We start from the raw sequence: 17,856 nt of genomic DNA, 5'->3' as shown, positions 1-17,856 counted from the left end.
GCCTATTTATCGAGGAAGGCTATAGGCTATAAAACATCACGCTACGGTCATTAGGAGCGGAGTAGCAACGAAAAATGTTACAAAAACGGGGAAACTTTTGACCCATTCTCTTAAGTGACGCAAGCGAAGTTGCGCGGGTCAGCTAGTTGAAATAAAAATTTGTACGACAGCCGATACCTACTTCCAAATCCTATTTTAGACAACCTCGAATATTTTTGAATACAGTCCTAATAGAATTTCAAATCAGCTTTGAAAGAATGGAATATAAATAGGTGGGTACAAATTTAGTCTAAAAAAGAAAACAGACGAATTATTTTACATCTAGTGTTTCTCTAAAGGCACGTGAGTGAGTGACATAGACAAGTGTTTATTTTTTTTACTTGCTTAAATGTACACGAGGACACGTGTTTACACTTAGTTTTGTCTAATGTGAACTTTTTAGAATCAGTTGACGTAGATCTTTTACATGTTTTGAAATATTTATCAAATGTTGACAAAAAGTTATTTTATTTTAACATTCTACTTATCATATTTGACCTTCAAACGGCCTCTATGCCTTTAGCGTGATGCAAAAAAATAAAATAAAAGGTACCGCCTCCTACAAACAAAATCACTTTGCACCTACCTTTTTTTATAAAAAAACGGTGGTAACTTTTATGTTTTATAATGACGAGACCAATAAAAAGAACTATAAGGTATTATATGAATTTGGGATGTAAAAGAAAACAAGAACCACATTCTGACTACTCAGTAGGGTTATGAAACATGATTAAACTTGTACTTGTAAGGTTTATTGGAAATGCTCATGCTACGTTATATTTTTCCGTTAATCATTTAGAAATAAAATTTGTTACAGTCTGAACCATTATATTAGGCACTCATTTGATCCCAAAGAAAATACGATGCTAGTGTTTTCACTATGGCTCTTTACTCATGAGCATTTTAATAATTTTATAAGGACTGATTAAGTCTTTGTGATTGCTTATCTCACTGGCCGATCTCTTGGAGAGAATAAAATTTCAGGCGTGTATTTAAAAAAAAGTATTTACTAGAAAAACATAATATCATTTTATTATTGTATTGCGTAGTGTGGAAGAAAGCTGGTTTGTTGTCCTTTTAAAGGATTCCTCCAATATGAGACCTATGGGCAAATAATGGCAGGATCAGTTACTGTTATGAATAACTTTTATACGTTTAAGTTGTTTGATATTGTTATGTAAATACATACACACATCAATCCCCGTTATGTCTTGCAAAAAGGTCAGGTGCGTAGTATGGATGAGAGTGAAGCAAGGGAAGTTTGTAAAGATTTTACTAACTGGCGTTCTCTGGCCTGTGCCCGCTACTATCAGGAAAAGGAGTGATTTTATATGTATGTAAGTATGTTAAGTTGAATTGACCTAAATCAATTCACATAACATGTAATCTACAATGACTAAATAATACAGCAATGATCGAGAATATTTATTTATTTACCTATAATTAATAAATTATAATTATTGAACATTTTTCTTAATCAAATAATATTTATTTAAATCTATCACATAGACAGGTACAAATTAATAGTTATTGTTTCTTGGATCTGCTTCTGGAGGTCCACCAGTTTTCTGAAAAATAATACTCAGTTATCATGATATTGTATTCCTTGATTTAGTTTAATGACACCGCACATTGTTACCATGGAGGTAGACGTAATTGAAACCTAGTTCTAAGATTACTATAGGTAAGAGATTAGTCATTACGCTAATAAAAAAAGGGCTATGAGCAAATTAAACACTAGTGTCGCTGAGGTATGGTCACGTGAGTAAACCAAACCCAAATCATGTAAGTCGTTAGGTGCCTTTACACACACGCTCTTTTAGAAGGTTAGGCTAAAACTTTAATATATCGAAACCTCAGTTTACATATCCTACTTTATATACTTACATAGGAATTAAAGATCACGAGACATCTTATAACATGCGTGGGTGAAATCACCATAAACTTTAATACAGGATGTGCCCAAAGGTAGCTGCAGTCAAAAATACTACGTACGTTGTACGTAGCGTGTGCCCTCAATTGTTCGAGCTCCCTCGCGTGAAGCTCGATGTCGTGCTGTGTGAGGCGGGGGCGGCGGCAGTGCGGGTGTTGCTCCGGCAGCCAGCGGTGGATCACCGGCGTCAGCAAGTCCCGGTGCACCTGATCAATGACCCATTAAAACACTTCACATTGTTGAACGCACATGACTGTTGTCCTTATATAAAGATAAAGGTGTGTTTAAACGTAAACTTTGTCTGATACCTGTGGTAACGAAAACAGCATGGATATTATTCTTGCTGTTTACACCAAATCAGATGCCACTAAACAATAATCTAGGTGGTACTGCGTATTGTAGTACCGACTGTTTCGCAGTATTCACGGAACTTATAATACACTACGAGCTGGCGTATTGTGGCGTAGCACGTAGCGTGTCCAGGCCGTAACAGCGCTGGCATATAATCTTAATAAGTGCACTACTTTCTAAAGAATATTATCTTGCACCATGAACAAATGCCCAGTTCCTACATGAAACTAGCTACGATGTATACCAACATACTGTTTAGTTAATTTTGAGAAGATAATTAGTGCTACGCCACGCTACGCCACGCTACGCCAACCCGTAGCACGTACAGCGTAGCATACATTTCAAAATATTGTGAATGTCATTTTATCTATGCTTCGTATGTAAACGTAGCTTTATATGTGACTGACTGTTCAAATACACTTCACACGCCTTGACTACCAATTTGGCTAATCGTCTATTAAGGAACAGATAGCGATCTTGCATGCGACGTGTTCAAAGTGTTAAAGGTACATGCAACAGGAATGTAATTTAATTTACGACATGATAAACGGCTGATGCAAATATAACGCATAATTGTTGTATTTTACTATGAAGTCATCATGTAATACTGACATGTCTTGCAGCAATATAAAAATCGATAATATTGCTTTAAAAAATAAATGTTATGCAGCGCTCAGCCTTGGAAATACGGCTGCACGAATGCCACGTTATTGGTTTCCAATAACATTGCATGGGATATCGTTTCTAAATAGGTAACCAGTTGACACATTTGGTAACGAAGAAAACTTGATAAGTTTTCTTAGTTCAGGCTTATCTTAATTGTAACTGTCTCCACAAGTGTCACCATGCCTATATTTTGTTATTAATTTATTTGGGAATTACAGGATGAACGCTCGTTGACTTATCTAGATGAGATGCTAATACTAATAATCGCATTATATCACGGTTAAGGAACTCCAGGATGTTCTTTTTTAATTAACATTTGTAATAGCTGGAACAAAATAGTACATCTAAATGTACCCCTCCATACTTGGGGTCGTAAACACTGAAAAGCACCATTGAATAAAACATAGGTTTAGATAAAACGTACTCTAGTAAAACAGTAGTCGTTACTCAAAGAGGTCGTTAGGTTTTATTGACGACGTCTAGGTAAAGGGGAATACACGAAGAGTTTCAATTCAATAACTCTGTCGTTATATCCTGTACCATACAGCGCTAATTGGATGCTGTGGTATGGACTACATCGTTATCCTCACAATAGAAAACGTACGAACTCGTGGTTCGTAACAAGATGCTTTCATATGTCCTAGGAGGGCTGCAATAGAGACTGCAGTCATTCGTTAAGAAGTTTGTATTGAAACTGTATAGGGGTTGTTAAAACTAGTTATGATTAGTACAATTGTTATCTGCTGCAGTTTATGTTATGTACAAGGAGTGACTAGACTGTTTTTAAAAGATAACGCTTATAGCACCTTAAAAACGTGGTAGTCCTGTGTTAAATTTCAGACCCATAAGCCTATGATCCACATAGGCTAAATCAAGTAGAGGAAAAAGTATTTTGAATAAAAACGTCAATCACAGTCGCCTTTCTGAGGCCAAAATACCTGTCTCTTGTCGAATTTCGTGCTGACTATTGGGATTTCCTCATTTCTTTTCTATAGTAAATCAGAATTAGGTAACGAGCCCAGTATATGCCCTCGTCTTATACTACATAGGACTAGCATGCATGATGTTATTGTACCTAAAAACTACAAAATTCCAAACCTTGACCTTCAAGAAAATAATCTGTTTACAACAACTACTTAAGAATAAATCTTACCATTGCTGGGTCGTTGGGTTGCGTGAAATATGAGACGACGGAGCCGACGATGATACACACAATCATACCGACAAGCGTGTAATACAAGTAGCTCAGTCTGTACAGGAAGAATGTGCCTGACCTGTTAATAATACCACTCGTTATCGTTCCCACACTAAAAATAAACCAGTGATGTAAATACTCATAACAGCCACTTGTGATGTAAATAGTTGAAGGAATCACGAGGTTTTGCTTTTTCAAGAACAATTTCTGTTAGGTCTTTTTCTATGAGTATCTTGTAATGTTTTTTTAACCCTTTACTGTCTCGCTGCTGGGCAAGGGTCTTCTCCCGAACGAGGGAGGGGTTAGGTTAGGTTAGTTAAAGTTTTATTTCACTTTTATATTTTGTTCGTTCAATTATTGCGAGTGTATTGTGATCGCGTGTGTCTTCAATCCACGATACAGTATATTTGCAATCATAGACATAGCAAAATCCTTAATATAATTCTTTTCTTTTAATATATCGGGAGAAAATGACAAAATTTTATTTCACCAAAATTTTACTAAACACCTTATACACGCGATCACTAAAATACATCAGGAAAAATTAAAAAGCAATAATATATTATTGTCACATTTCACAATTATACACAGATCTGTGAATATAAATAAAAGAAATTCATTGCAGTTTTAATACAATAAACGAATTATGACCACTAGCGAGCTGATTGTTGGGTCATTGCCGTTTATTTTAACTAAGGAAATAGCACCGGTGAACTAAAATTAATAGATTCCTCGTTCTTCTTACCTGTCAAACTCTACCGTGAGATGGGATGCAACAGTCGTAGGCAGTGTCGTATTCACTGGGCAGCCGGATACCGATACTGGTTTCGGAGCAACGACAATCTCTCCACGGATCATAGCTGCCTGGGTACCGAGGGAGATCCATCCGACTAGCAATGTTGATGCCACACCGCCCGTCAAAGCACCCTGTGTAAAACAACTTTGTCTTTACATCTAGACCTAAAACTACGGGCATTATTTCATAAAGTAACTTTAGTCACCTTCGAATAAATGTCATGCAAATACGTGCATTTCGGTATATTATGAAAGGCATGCTTGGGAAGTGTTTATATTCACAGTAGCGTTGATCCAAGGTAGAAACAGGCCCATTGAGAAGAGTCCCAGCAGACTACCAGCTGTGATGCCAGCGAGGCTCTTTCCTGCTTGAATCAGGGCCCCCATGTGTTCCACTAAGAATACTAGTGCGACGCATGTAGCACCTAAAAAGTAGAAATGGATTAGTAAGATCCCTTCAAAAAACTTTTCTTTACCATGTTTTGTCGAGTTTAAGGCCGCAATTTGATAGATAATATAGCACACTGTAATGAATTGTTCAACATAAATATCCGTTTAGAACTAACATATATCGTGCGTTAGTATCGACAGTGATATACAAGGAGTAATTCAACTTTACTTTGCAATTAATTAGCGAAATATTGTTGGTCTAATAGAAAATAATGAACACGTTTCGTTAGTTGTTTCTAAGTCAACGATAGTTGTAATTGAGTTGTCAGGGAGCGATAATCTACTGATGACTAGATAACATTTTTGTAATAGTTTTGTATCATCACCATTTTCATATGCCAGGCTATTTTTAAGTGAATCCAAATGTCAATTACTGGACACGATAACATCGAAAGTTTAGTATACTTGTTAACGTAAATTAACGTAACTACCAGTCTAAATCGAAGAGGCAGGAATTTATAACTACAAATAAATCTGGGCTCATTAAACAGTGTTGCTGAAACATGCAAGTTAATTAAACACTTCTGTTTAGGTGTACGTTGATTAATGTCAGGCAACAATGTGTTTCAAGTAATAAATCAGTGTGGTACGACAACATATGTAGCGGAACAAGGAAACCTCGCAAATGATTGTCATTTGTAATTAACGCGAGTGTTTTGATACATAATGAGTAGCGATACTTGTCACAGGTTTTTACTTTGTGGTATTGATATTTTCAATTGCTTTGAGTTTTTTAAACACGTACAAGATACTCACAAAGCCTTTTGATTTGGAATGCGGTTAATGGTGTTTACTTGTACCCATATACTTTATTAAAGCTACCCTCAAGATTCATAAATTAAAGTAGGTGATACAGTATTTTTTTACTGACATGATTTTACACTGCTTACGATATCTGTATTGTAATTTCATACCAAGCATCTACTTCCAGTCCAAAAGTGAATGGTAAAGAGAATAGGTAACTGCGTTTACGATACCATGTTTAAATCAAGTCCCAATATTTAGTCACTTATAACATAATTTGTTGATTTCTAGTGAAAAATGAATACGCACCAATTATAACGACAGTAATCTTCATGATAAAACTGGCAGTCCTTTCAGAAATAGGTTTGTTGTACGCCGGCCTGATCAAGTCTTCGAAAATGACTCCACACATGGAGTTCAAACCAGTGGACATAGAACTAAAAGAGAACAAGTGCATGTAATACGGTAGTTGCCTACCAGTAAAATCTACTCTTTATGAAATGTCAAAAATACATTTTAGTATAGAAATACGACGTAGTGACGTCACGATTGCAGATTTTCGTTGATATCAAATGAGTGTCTAATAAAATGTTTCGGTCTGTAATAATTACAATTTCAACATTATTTACGAAAAAGGTACAAAGCGTGAGCATTTTAGATAAACCTTTTTCGAGTACGATAGTTTAATATTTTTTCGTTAACCCAGGCAGCTACCCAATTTTATACAAACAATTGACATTATTGTTTTGAAACTAGATAAGTCGGTCAGAGGCAGGTGCATCGATCGAAAAATATTAATAAGTTAAAACATTCGGTGCCATCAAGTCTCTGATGTTTGGCCGCTTGATCGTAGCTATAGTTTTGACAAGCCTATGTTATTTTGTGTAATTCTACCCTGCGTGAGTGGTATTAAAATAACAGCAGCTTTTTATTACTTGCTTTCCAAATATTAAGTTATTTTGTTTTATGTTTCTATGGAAAGCGTAGCAAAAATTGCGTTGAAAAAATTTACGTAAAAAACCCTGTTTGAAGACTACCCTGAACAAATTAGCCTTAGCCTTCCTTTAGTCCTAAGAATTATTTAGGCATTCTACTCCAGTAATTTTAAAGCATAAGCCTCTTTCTTTTTACACCATTACGAATACTACTAATAAATAATTAAACTAAATATTGCAAACATATTTATGACACTTTGTCCACGTAACACCAAATATAATAACCAAAAAAATTAACATATAATGTTAAAAAAACGGCGTTTCTCACCGTAACTATACCTCAAGGCGGCGCTGAAGACTCCGCTCATGAATATCCCAGGCAATGCAGGTATCGACCCGGTGATGGTCATGACAAAGTACGGCAACAATTGATCGCTCTTCCTAATGGCGCCCGTGGAGAGCGGGTCGCAGGTCGCGAACGTGGCGTAGATCACCAGCCCAGTGTAACAGCAGAGAGATACGATGATGAATAGACCAACTGCCATTATGTATATTGTGCTAAAAATATATGAATTGGTTTTATCGATTTATTAAGCAACAATTTTAAATTGAATAATAAACTTATTCTCACACCATATGAATCATTTGTATCTAATAGATGGACACAGGCCAATGATGATATTCTTAGAACTAAATTTTTTAAGCAGAAAGAATATTTACAAAAGCAATATTTTTCTAAGTTTAGATATTTTTCTAATATCAATAATGATTGATTTATTAATTTATGGAAGTATCTGAAAAATAACTTTACGAAATCACATGGATTAGGCCAGTAGTAATAACTAATAATAAAGATACTTTTAATTGAATTAAGTTGGACATGAAACATAAGTTAATGCTATTAGGACTAGAACAATAAACCTATCAAGACTGTATCATTTCGCTGCACATAAGGAAGTCTATAAAAAACTAAGTATGGTATAATCGTGTAATAAAATTACTTACATCCTAGCTCTTTTTAATGAGGATAACGCAAGGCATCTTTGTACCATGGCCTGATTGACTGAGCACGAAGCCAGCCAACTGAAATAATTACCAAACACAGTCGACCAGAACGTGTGGCGGATCGTAGGGTCCAGGTCCATACTGCAAAGAAACAAAATATCAACAATACGAAATGATAACTTTATAAAAGAACACCATCCAATGATAACTTAACATATATTATCATGGTCAGTTAATTTTGTATTTATTTAATAGAACTATACAATTGCGGTGTTATATCTTAATCTGTGATAAAGGAAATGTTTAAAAAAATAATTATTGAGTAATTACAAATGTTCAGTAGCTGGAATCAAATCGACAAAAACGACACGCGATAAGAGCGACATACACAGCTATCCGTCACAATCAGTAAGCACACAGCATCGGCTGATACAAGTACAGATTAAATATTGAAACGGAATTATCTACTCACTTTAAAAAATCAAGTCGTTCTCCCCGTTTGTTTATTTCCCACACATTCGATACTCCCCCGAGACGCCAGGTACCGTAGGCAAGTACAAATACAACGCCGAAATACATAAGTACAGTTTGTAGTGTGTCCGTCCACACCACGGCTTTCAGACCCCCCTGTGGAATATATTTCGCATAAATCTATATATTCATAAAAAAATATCACAGAAATTTATGTATGACCATAATTTTTAAGCAACTAAACTAAAATGTATAATTATGTTTTAATTATATATGCTTGTCTTTAAGTCCCCAACCTGCACTTAGCCAGTGTGGTGGACTCAAGGCCTAATCCCTCCCCTTCGTTTGGGAGGAGACCCTTGCCCGCCAGTGTGACAGTAATGGGTTAAAAAAAATGCTTGTAACAGTCGAGACAAAGTTTGTATAGATTTCGATCAAAATTGCCACGGGAATGGAATCAACGGGATATAATTGTACTATATTCGGATGAAATTTAGCTCCAGTTTCCATATAAAAATATACTATTAAATCAGTTTAAAACATATTACCTCCAAGTGTACCTACATAAGTCTGATTTAGACGACCTCGATCCCAGACGATTCTAGACTATAGCAATTTGTTTATTGTAGCGGGGATAGAATAGGGTCAGTAAAGAGATCGGAATGACACAGATATACTTACAAGAGTCGTGTAAAAAATACACACGATGCAAACTATAGGTGTTATCATGTGTAAATTAATACCCGTCACTGGAAAATAAGGCATACATTAGCAGTTGCACTAAATTTTCGCTAAGCTTAAGGCAATTTTATGTCAACAACAAACCTTGACTAAATGCTAACGCTGGCACGTAAATGACTATCGGTATGTACAACAGCATTTTGATGATAAATATTATGGAACCCAATAGTCGTACATTTTGGCTAAATCTCAAACGTAAATACTGAAAACACAAACATAGTTTAAAAAAATTAAGAAATTATTTCACTCCTCATTATTAATCTAACCATTCTTTATTTTCACTGTGCAAATTATAATGCAAATGACACTAATATCACTACTCCATTTTATTTGACAACAAAACAAATATTTATTTACCTCATAAGTAGAAGTGATCTGCAAATTATAAAATACAGGCAGGTAAACAACGGCTATAGTGAGTGATACAGCCCATTCAGACAGTACTATAGTCCACAGCTGAGTGCCATACGTGTACATTTCGGCTGGCAGACCTAGTAACGATATACCTGATATATAACTGGAACAACAAAATTCATATTTAAAAAGCATTAATTACGAGTTAAAACAAAGCATTCGTCGCGATTTAAATGGAATAAGTAGTTAGTACCTGGCAATCAGCGACATAGATATGGGAAACATCCCCATAGTTTTCCCGCCCATGAGATACTCGGCGGTAGTGTTCTGTTTTTTGCTTGCGAAGAACGCGAAGTACACCCCTATCAGGGCGGAGAAGAGAAGCATCGCCCCGAAGACGAGGTAGTCGAGCCAGTCGAAGTATATGACCGTCATGTTGTTGGTTTACGTGTGTACACAGAGAGAGGTCGCGCGTCCGTTCACTATGACACTTAAACTCCATCTCGGTATACAATAGGCATTTACGGAGCGGAACATGCAGCTGGAACGTTGCTATATTTATCCTTGGAAGGATCTCGGAGTGGCCCGTTGGAGGGATGAGGATGGTTAATTGAGCAGTTACCGGTGTAGTCGCATGTCGCGGGCTCCGCGACTCACGGCTGGCCCACACAATATGTTAATGACACATCGTATCCAATGTGCGCTCCTCCAACATTCGATGCAATGTTTAACTTGCACAAGTATATTATTAACAAATATATTTATTAACAATATAAATATGAACTAACGAATTGCTAAATGTAAATTGTATAGTATATCTGTGTTTATTATGAGACTTTAAAGTAGGAAAGTGAGCGCACAATAAGCTACAGTGTATCTGTCTAGTAGCGAGACTATGTAAGGACTAGGATAAAATGTGTGTCGCTAGGTCATTAGAGAACAATGTAGGCCGTAAAGTATGGTGGAAGCTAATTTGCTGTATGGCGCACATTTCTGCATTTGTATGTAAGTATGTTTGAGCATAGTTAATAGCGAGAAACTATGAGTAAAAGCAATTATAGTGTAGATTGTGTGTAACTTCGTTCAACAAGAAATGTACAAGTTATTCGCTTTACCATTTGCCCTAAATGAACGTCATAATCATTATAGTGTTTTAGGACAGATTTTTTAGTCGCCGGATGACTTTATTTACGGAGTTTTGTTATATTTATTAACTATCATAATATCAAATAATAGTAATATATTCCTCAAATAGAGGTACTTAAAGTTATCTGGCGATTAAATAATCTTAGTTATTGAGTAAAGGGTTATCTTAATAAAAATCAAAAGTACTTTTATTCACTTTATTTCCGTAAGTTGTGTTAATACATGTTTCTGGCTTAAACATTAAAACGAATAGAAATATTTTAAGTTGGCTGTGCAGTTTCGCTTAAAAGCCATATTAGTTAGAATTAAGCTATGACTATTTTACTAGTAATAAGTTGACATTTTACATCCTCAAAGTATTACAATGATAATATTGTTTCCCCCTAATTTATAAGACATTTACGAATAGTCAAAGATATGATATTGTTTTAATTTATTTAGTACCTTTATACACTTATAGATTAGACGACACTTAAGTACACAATAATTTTCACCTTAGAACATGTAATTTAATATTATAATATAGAATTGTGTGCCCATGTAACGGATGAAAATCAGTTGGTAATTTATTGTTACATATTGAATTGTGACTCTCATTACATGGACACGATACACAGAGGAAGTATTTATCAATATAATTACATATAATCCCGTAGGATATGATATAGAATATATAACTGTATTGTACAAGGCCATCAAGTGCCTATTCTTCTTAATATTACAATTTAAGTACTGTGCCGCTAGGGTATAACGTATTATACAATATTTTATTCTAAAGGTTTAAACATTGGGTATTAGTGCCTCGCTTTCCTAGGTGTTATCTACTAGCGGTGCCTCGATATTTCACAAGCTGCTTAACGACACAATGATCGGCTATCAATTATTTATCTTTCACGATACATATCTCTTATAGACAGGTACAGGACTCCGAACGTATGTTACAAAGCTTACGAAGCTAACGCAACTACTGTTAATATAACTCTTCATATTCATATTCATTAAATATTACGCGATATCTGATTAAGCCGGCTCCTTATTGGTTTGCATTTTAAAGTCATGAAGATACTCATATAATTGCCTTAAATTGCGACATATTCTGGAATGAAGAGATTTTTGTTTAGATTCATTCAAATTCCAGGCAATTGACCAAGTTTAGCGGTTCCGGCAAAGTCATTATTTATAATATTAAATTGATATTTTAACTGTACCTATTATGGTTTCACCTGGTTGTACCCGAGAATATTAAATTTATTCAAATATTGTACGTTGTTATTCACTATACAATATATTTAATATCTGATATCTTTTTTAACGGCTATACATAATGCAGACCAAGTGAACCTGGCTTAAATCATTATAATCTTACAAATTAATAAATATAATATACTCTTTACAACATCGGATCGTTTTATTTTACAATTAATGCTAAACATCAACTGTATGTACATTCATTCGAGGTATCTCTGGTGTATCTCATGAAATTTTTACACTAAAATTAATTTAAAACTATATTAAATCTATGGGATCGCGTGGGGAACTAAACACATCTATGGATGGTCATCACTACTTCGAAGCACACCAATAGGGATCATCTACTTAAACACGATGCCATTTATACGAAAATTTAAGTTAATGACTGAATAAAATCGAAATTCTAATCCGTGTTAATAAATAAATATAAGAAAAGTAATGGGGCCTTTAATAGTTAGTTAATCTTTTTGAAAAAATGAGCTGTTCATTTTCGAGTGTTACAACATATTTTTCTAAACAATGGTAAGTATCATCTCGACCATATAAACGGAAAGAACCTGTATCAATTAGATCCATTGGTTTGATAGTTGTGATGTCACAGGTCCTATTAAACTGATTAGCTGAATATATTTTTAAGCGTTAAGGGTTAAAACGTTTATGTTTTCAAATGTAAGACTAAAAGTAATATTTATAATCAGTTAATTATTATTTTATCGTGTTAATTATCGATTGCAATTTTAAAGATCATGAAATTATAGCGATATTTTTTTTTACTGTTTGCATAACCATGGCACCGCATTTAACACGGAGTGCTATGTGCATTCGACCTTCGGGCACTCTTGACACCTCTGCTCTATTAAATAATGACTGATACTCTATACTGGTTTCATACGATCGTAACTGTATCTATGTACTTTTATTTTATGATATTTTTTATCTGTTTTATAGTACTGGTGTATAAATGCTTTGGTTGAATGACTGTTTTTCGTAGTACATAAAGAAAAATACTACTATTTTAATTGAATGTAAGTGACTTCTGAGGTTAATCATTGAAAATTTTGACAAACATTACTTACTGACGAAAATAATATATTTTTATATAATACCCGAATGAAATATTGAAAAGCTGTTTGTTTAAAATTGTAATTTTAATGATGTAATTGTACCGAAATGTAATCAAAGGTTTTATCGTGAACGTCGATTGCACATGGACTTACCACAATACCAAGTATATAATCTTATTTAATATATGAAATAAATATTTAAGAAACCAATTGTAAAAATCAATAAGAGTTGCTTCGCGTCTGTATAAAGAAATGAAATGAATAGTAATAATAACTTTCAAATTATTTATAATACCTGTATAATTTGTAATTCAATCAAAATATAAATCAAATCAATAAATAAATATATAAATGTATATATATAAATGTAATGTCCATAAAAATATATTAATTTGTTAATATATTAATTAGTTATAATATATTTAATACTTATATGTTATTAACGCGGAGAGTACTCGACGCATTTTGACTTATACATAATTTGAATTCTGCGACATTTTCTTTTCCTTAAAATTATTCTTAATTGCGAATAAATATACTAGAACATCCAATGACATATTATTATATAATCTGCACGACACATAATTGATAATTTGAATATATAGACACATACTTAATCCAATTGTTGTTATATATTTATATCGATAACTTATACTGCAAATATTATTTGTTTATTATAAACCTCTGTATGGATAAGACATAACAGACATATACTAATAATTACCTCCCGTTACGATGCAAACCTTTAGCCCTCTACCACAAATCCTATCTCATGAGATAAATCAGGGATAGAAGAAATACGATATCAATAACTAAGAAAAATCAACGTAGAGATAATCGCGCCATAGTAAGTAATACTAGTTAAAATATAGCACTAATCTGCAGCCCTGACCTAAGACTGGCATCTACTGGTGAATAAAGCGAGCAATACGCGTTATTATCAAGATTTCGTAAATTTTCTATAGCTTAGCGTCAAAACTTTATGCTTATATGAGAACGTAGGAGCAATGAAGCAGCAAAGTGATGTAATCCTTGCTACCTGGTAACAACGAGCGATCTGACTACGCTCAATTCATGCGATAACATTCGATGTTAAAAGGACTACAATAGATACCGATTATTATGTCGAAATCAGTCCTGCTCCGCTCACGAACATTCGAATAATAGCTCCGACTGCGCACAGAACGTTCATACCTATTATTTATTTATAATTATATGACGGGTTCCTTACCGCTTTATTTGAATTCCGACTTTATTTTGATGAAAATTTATTTCTGTTCGCATATAAAGTAGACCAAATATAAAAATACCGAGAAAATATGGCGTGCAGCGAAAAAATAAAGCTAACATGTTTAAGCCAGATAATATCATTTATTAAGAGAAACGCGGATCAGTGGAAGCGATATTCAGATTAGTAAAACCATTCAATTTTTTATTCATAAAATACTCAACTTCTAATATCAGTATTCAAAGGAATCATTGAAATCCATTCGGTTATTTACAAGCTTGTGTGGAAGAATTCCTTCATATAAAACGTGAGAGCCTAACTCGATACGAAGTAGAGCTGCCTCGAATCTAAACTTTGCTGTCTACTGTTTGGGAGACCATGATTTCTAAACATCGTGTTGTACACTACGATTATTAAAGATATAGTAATAATTCAATTACGTTTGCTAAGTATCTACTTGGACAATTTATCTGTCACGAGTGCCTTCACTACGAGTACGAGAAATAATACAAGATCAATATCCTAACATCTCTATCTAACGCTACTGGCATGTCGTTACGAACATTACCTACATTTTAAACAATTACTTTGACGATCTTTACACTATTTGCTAAATTTGAGTTTCAATACATCCTAGTACAGAGAATTTTACGATTTTAAATACTTGCTGTTAAACATACAAGGAGGATTTAATCCATCCATAGAAATACTTTTGATTAAATATCTCTAACCATCACAGCGCTTTCTCAATCACTTTTAGTCCATTCAACTTTACTTCACAATATGTTTTGACGATCACTTCTGGATCTGCACTTAGTTTACGTAAGTCACTGTAGGTAAATATTCTACATTTCGAAGAACCTATCGTTCCTTTTTCCAATTGAATGTTAATGTTATATTGTTAAGTGACGTTTTTTTGTATAGTTAGAGTACAGGTCGAGCTGAAATATCGGTAAAAGGTGCCAATCATCCGACATATTCGCTTCGTGTAGATAATTATAATACATTTATGTTAGTACTCGTGTCAGTTGTAGACGAATCTCCCCGGAATCACAATTGTAAACGCAATCAATCCCATTGTCTATTCTCCAAGCAACTCTACATGTTACGTTGCGGTTTTTCAATCAAAGTTATGTTGCGCACTCACTTTACGTCCTGAACCACTGGAATTTACAAGTCAGCTGGTGAAGATAAGTCCAGCCTTGACCTTCTGCGATCTCGAGCGATGGATAGCTGGCCGGAAGAAGACCTTTGTAAAGAAGCGGATCGCGGCCGTGCCGTGTCCGACTTTGACTTCTTCACCTTGCTGCCACCGCTTGCTGGCTGCTTACCCTTCAGTGATGACACTGATACTACCACGTCAGTTGATACTCCATCTTGCTCTGCACCCATAGACAAGACACCGGTTAGTTTGAATCACGAGAGTTAAGAAATGTTTGAGTGAAAACGAAGCCTTACCTGTACGTTTGATCACCTCTCCAGCGTTGTTCAGGAAGAATTTCGGTTTTGATTCCTTGAGTGATTCCTAGAAAATAGAAAGCCGATGTATTTTTCGAAGGTAATTTATAAGCGTTATATTTGTTGTTCTAGGTTATTTGCTTACCTTTGATTTACTAGATTTGGAAGCAGAGTCAGTGCTTCCGCGCCACCACGGTCACTGAATCTCACAAAAGGCTCTCCCGGACTCCTTACCGGGGGTCGACGCCTCGCCCTCACCGGCGGCCTCACCCTCCGGCTTTGGCGATCCAGCGCCTGATGTGGTGGCTCCACTGTTTGCGAAATAACAACCTTTTAGTATTAGAATCAGTATAACCAACACAAAGTCAAAATGTAAGTAGCATACTTACGTCATGTCCACTCGCACTGTGTTATTATTCTGTTGATTGCGCATAGCTAATGTCGACACCATCGGCGGCCGCTGCGGTTTGTTTGCCAGCAGTCTTTCAATCTCCACCATCACCGATGGTGTCAGTTGCGGTACAATCTAGTTACGAAGAAAACAGTTTTATATAAGGTTTAACGTAATAGTGTTTAAATAGATGTAAATAAGATAAAGTACCTGTAAAGCATGTATGTTTTCTTTGAACTGTTCGACGCTTGTGGCCCCCAGGAGAAGGCAATTGACTGATTCATTCTTTAGGCACCAAGCCACAGCCAACTGACTCATTGAGCAATCTGTTGTCATAAAGGATAAATTAGTAGTGATTATGTACCTAAAAATATACACAAAAGGAAAAACACATACTTAATGAGTTCGCTAAGTTTGATAAATCACGAAGCTTGTCACCGTATGTGCGTGGCTCCTCTCCCGTCACTTGCTCCTTGCTGCCGGAGCTACGCATCTGCACATAACAAGTCTATAAACATAAGCAAATATATACGAAATAGAACATAATTCAATAAAAAGAATAAAACATGTAGTAATATACTTCAGGCACAGCGAGATCCTCCTCGCACCAGCTGAATGTACTATATTTTCTGTTAAAACGTGACTTAGCGAACAGGCCAGTTATTTCTTCACGGCCCAGGCCTTTTCCCGTCGTTATGGCGGACCACACCATCATACCTGAAAACAGACCAATAAGTTTATGACATGTGTATCTCATGTTCTTGTGTTATGTGGAAATGATACACAGAATATATGTAGGTGCATATTTCTTACCAACTCCAATTTTGTGGTATAGCTCTGGCATGTACAGTTCAGGTTTTTCCCTACAGAACATGTGGTACTCTGTTTGTTCAACAATTGGTGTGATGCAGTTGAACTGCCTGCAGTTTGTGTAAGCATCCATTATCTGCAAATATAATTTACATGTCGAAATGCCTTAAAGGAGGAGTGCATCAACAATATTTTCGTAACGAGAGATTACCTCAGAGGGCGACCAACGAGCCGTGCCCCAGTACATGACCCATCCCTGATTTATGACAAAGTTCATCGCTCGGACTAGTTCTGTTGAAAACAAGATGATTGAATTAAGTATATTCCCCATCTCCGAACTTAAATACAAAGGATATTGAGAGTGAACTAACCTTCCATGGGACAAACAGGGTCCACTTTGTGCAAGAGCACTACATCGATATATTCAACCTGAAGCCTTGCCAACGACGCCTTTACACTTTCAACAATATGTTTACGAGAGAGGCCTCTTTCATCCGACCTGTTATTAGTATGAGCAAACCTAGTAAATGGAGAGTTCAGAATATGTTAGCGACTAGCCAGCGACAAGCATCAATAATCAAGCGTTAGTGTATCGTAGTGTTTGTAGCAAGTTCATCCTAACAGCTAAGTAAAAGCTTTCATCACTCATCTTTACAATGTACAAGTTACAGTTAGTCCGTGGTTGCTAAACTAAAATGTAATGAGATTTATTAGTACAAGTACACATACTCAATGTTAGTCACGATGGGAACATCAATGCTGCTAGGTGACATGAGTCAAACTCTTCTACAAGTACACAGACAAGTCCATAAGTAAACAAAACAACTCA

General features: G+C 35.3%; 2 protein-coding genes across 12 annotated transcripts in view; both read right to left on the bottom strand.

Moving 5' to 3' along the window:
- Positions 1–1,434: 1,434 nt before the first annotated feature.
- Positions 1,435–10,178, bottom strand: LOC142986235 (sodium-coupled monocarboxylate transporter 2-like). Its single transcript, XM_076134600.1, has 13 exons — positions 9,933–10,178; positions 9,683–9,842; positions 9,410–9,527; positions 9,266–9,333; positions 8,586–8,740; positions 8,114–8,254; positions 7,448–7,666; positions 6,483–6,610; positions 5,262–5,404; positions 4,930–5,111; positions 4,143–4,263; positions 2,035–2,178; positions 1,435–1,607 (listed from the first exon to the last, which is right to left on the bottom strand). Exons 1-13 carry the CDS (start codon positions 10,112–10,114, stop codon positions 1,560–1,562), a joined length of 1,809 nt encoding a protein of 602 aa, XP_075990715.1. The 5' UTR covers positions 10,115–10,178; the 3' UTR covers positions 1,435–1,559.
- An 836-nt stretch (positions 10,179–11,014) lies between these two features.
- Positions 11,015–17,856, bottom strand: part of Hk (potassium voltage-gated channel subfamily A regulatory beta subunit hyperkinetic) — a 48,694-nt gene continuing 41,852 nt past the window's right edge. For 7 of the 11 annotated variants that reach the window (XM_076135382.1, XM_076135373.1, XM_076135375.1 and 4 more), the window contains 10 exons: positions 17,399–17,547; positions 17,239–17,318; positions 17,031–17,163; positions 16,798–16,934; positions 16,614–16,725; positions 16,428–16,543; positions 16,216–16,352; positions 15,972–16,137; positions 15,827–15,893; positions 11,015–15,750 (listed from right to left, as the gene is read on the bottom strand). In XM_076135382.1, coding sequence (XP_075991497.1) covers positions 16,023–16,137; positions 16,216–16,352; positions 16,428–16,543; positions 16,614–16,725; positions 16,798–16,934; positions 17,031–17,163; positions 17,239–17,318; positions 17,399–17,547 — 979 coding nt within the window. In that variant the 3' untranslated portion in view covers positions 11,015–15,750; positions 15,827–15,893; positions 15,972–16,022. The remainder of the gene's footprint in view (positions 15,751–15,826; positions 15,894–15,971; positions 16,138–16,215; positions 16,353–16,427; positions 16,544–16,613; positions 16,726–16,797; positions 16,935–17,030; positions 17,164–17,238; positions 17,319–17,398; positions 17,548–17,856) is intronic. The other 4 variants (XM_076135377.1, XM_076135379.1, XM_076135383.1 and 1 more) reach the window with 2 other exon arrangements.

The sequence above is a fragment of the Anticarsia gemmatalis genome, chromosome Z, assembly GCF_050436995.1.
Source record: "Anticarsia gemmatalis isolate Benzon Research Colony breed Stoneville strain chromosome Z, ilAntGemm2 primary, whole genome shotgun sequence".
Taxonomy (NCBI): domain Eukaryota; kingdom Metazoa; phylum Arthropoda; class Insecta; order Lepidoptera; family Erebidae; genus Anticarsia; species Anticarsia gemmatalis.
The sequence above is the reverse complement of the archived record's forward strand: the minus strand, read 5'-3'. Positions and strand labels throughout refer to the sequence as shown.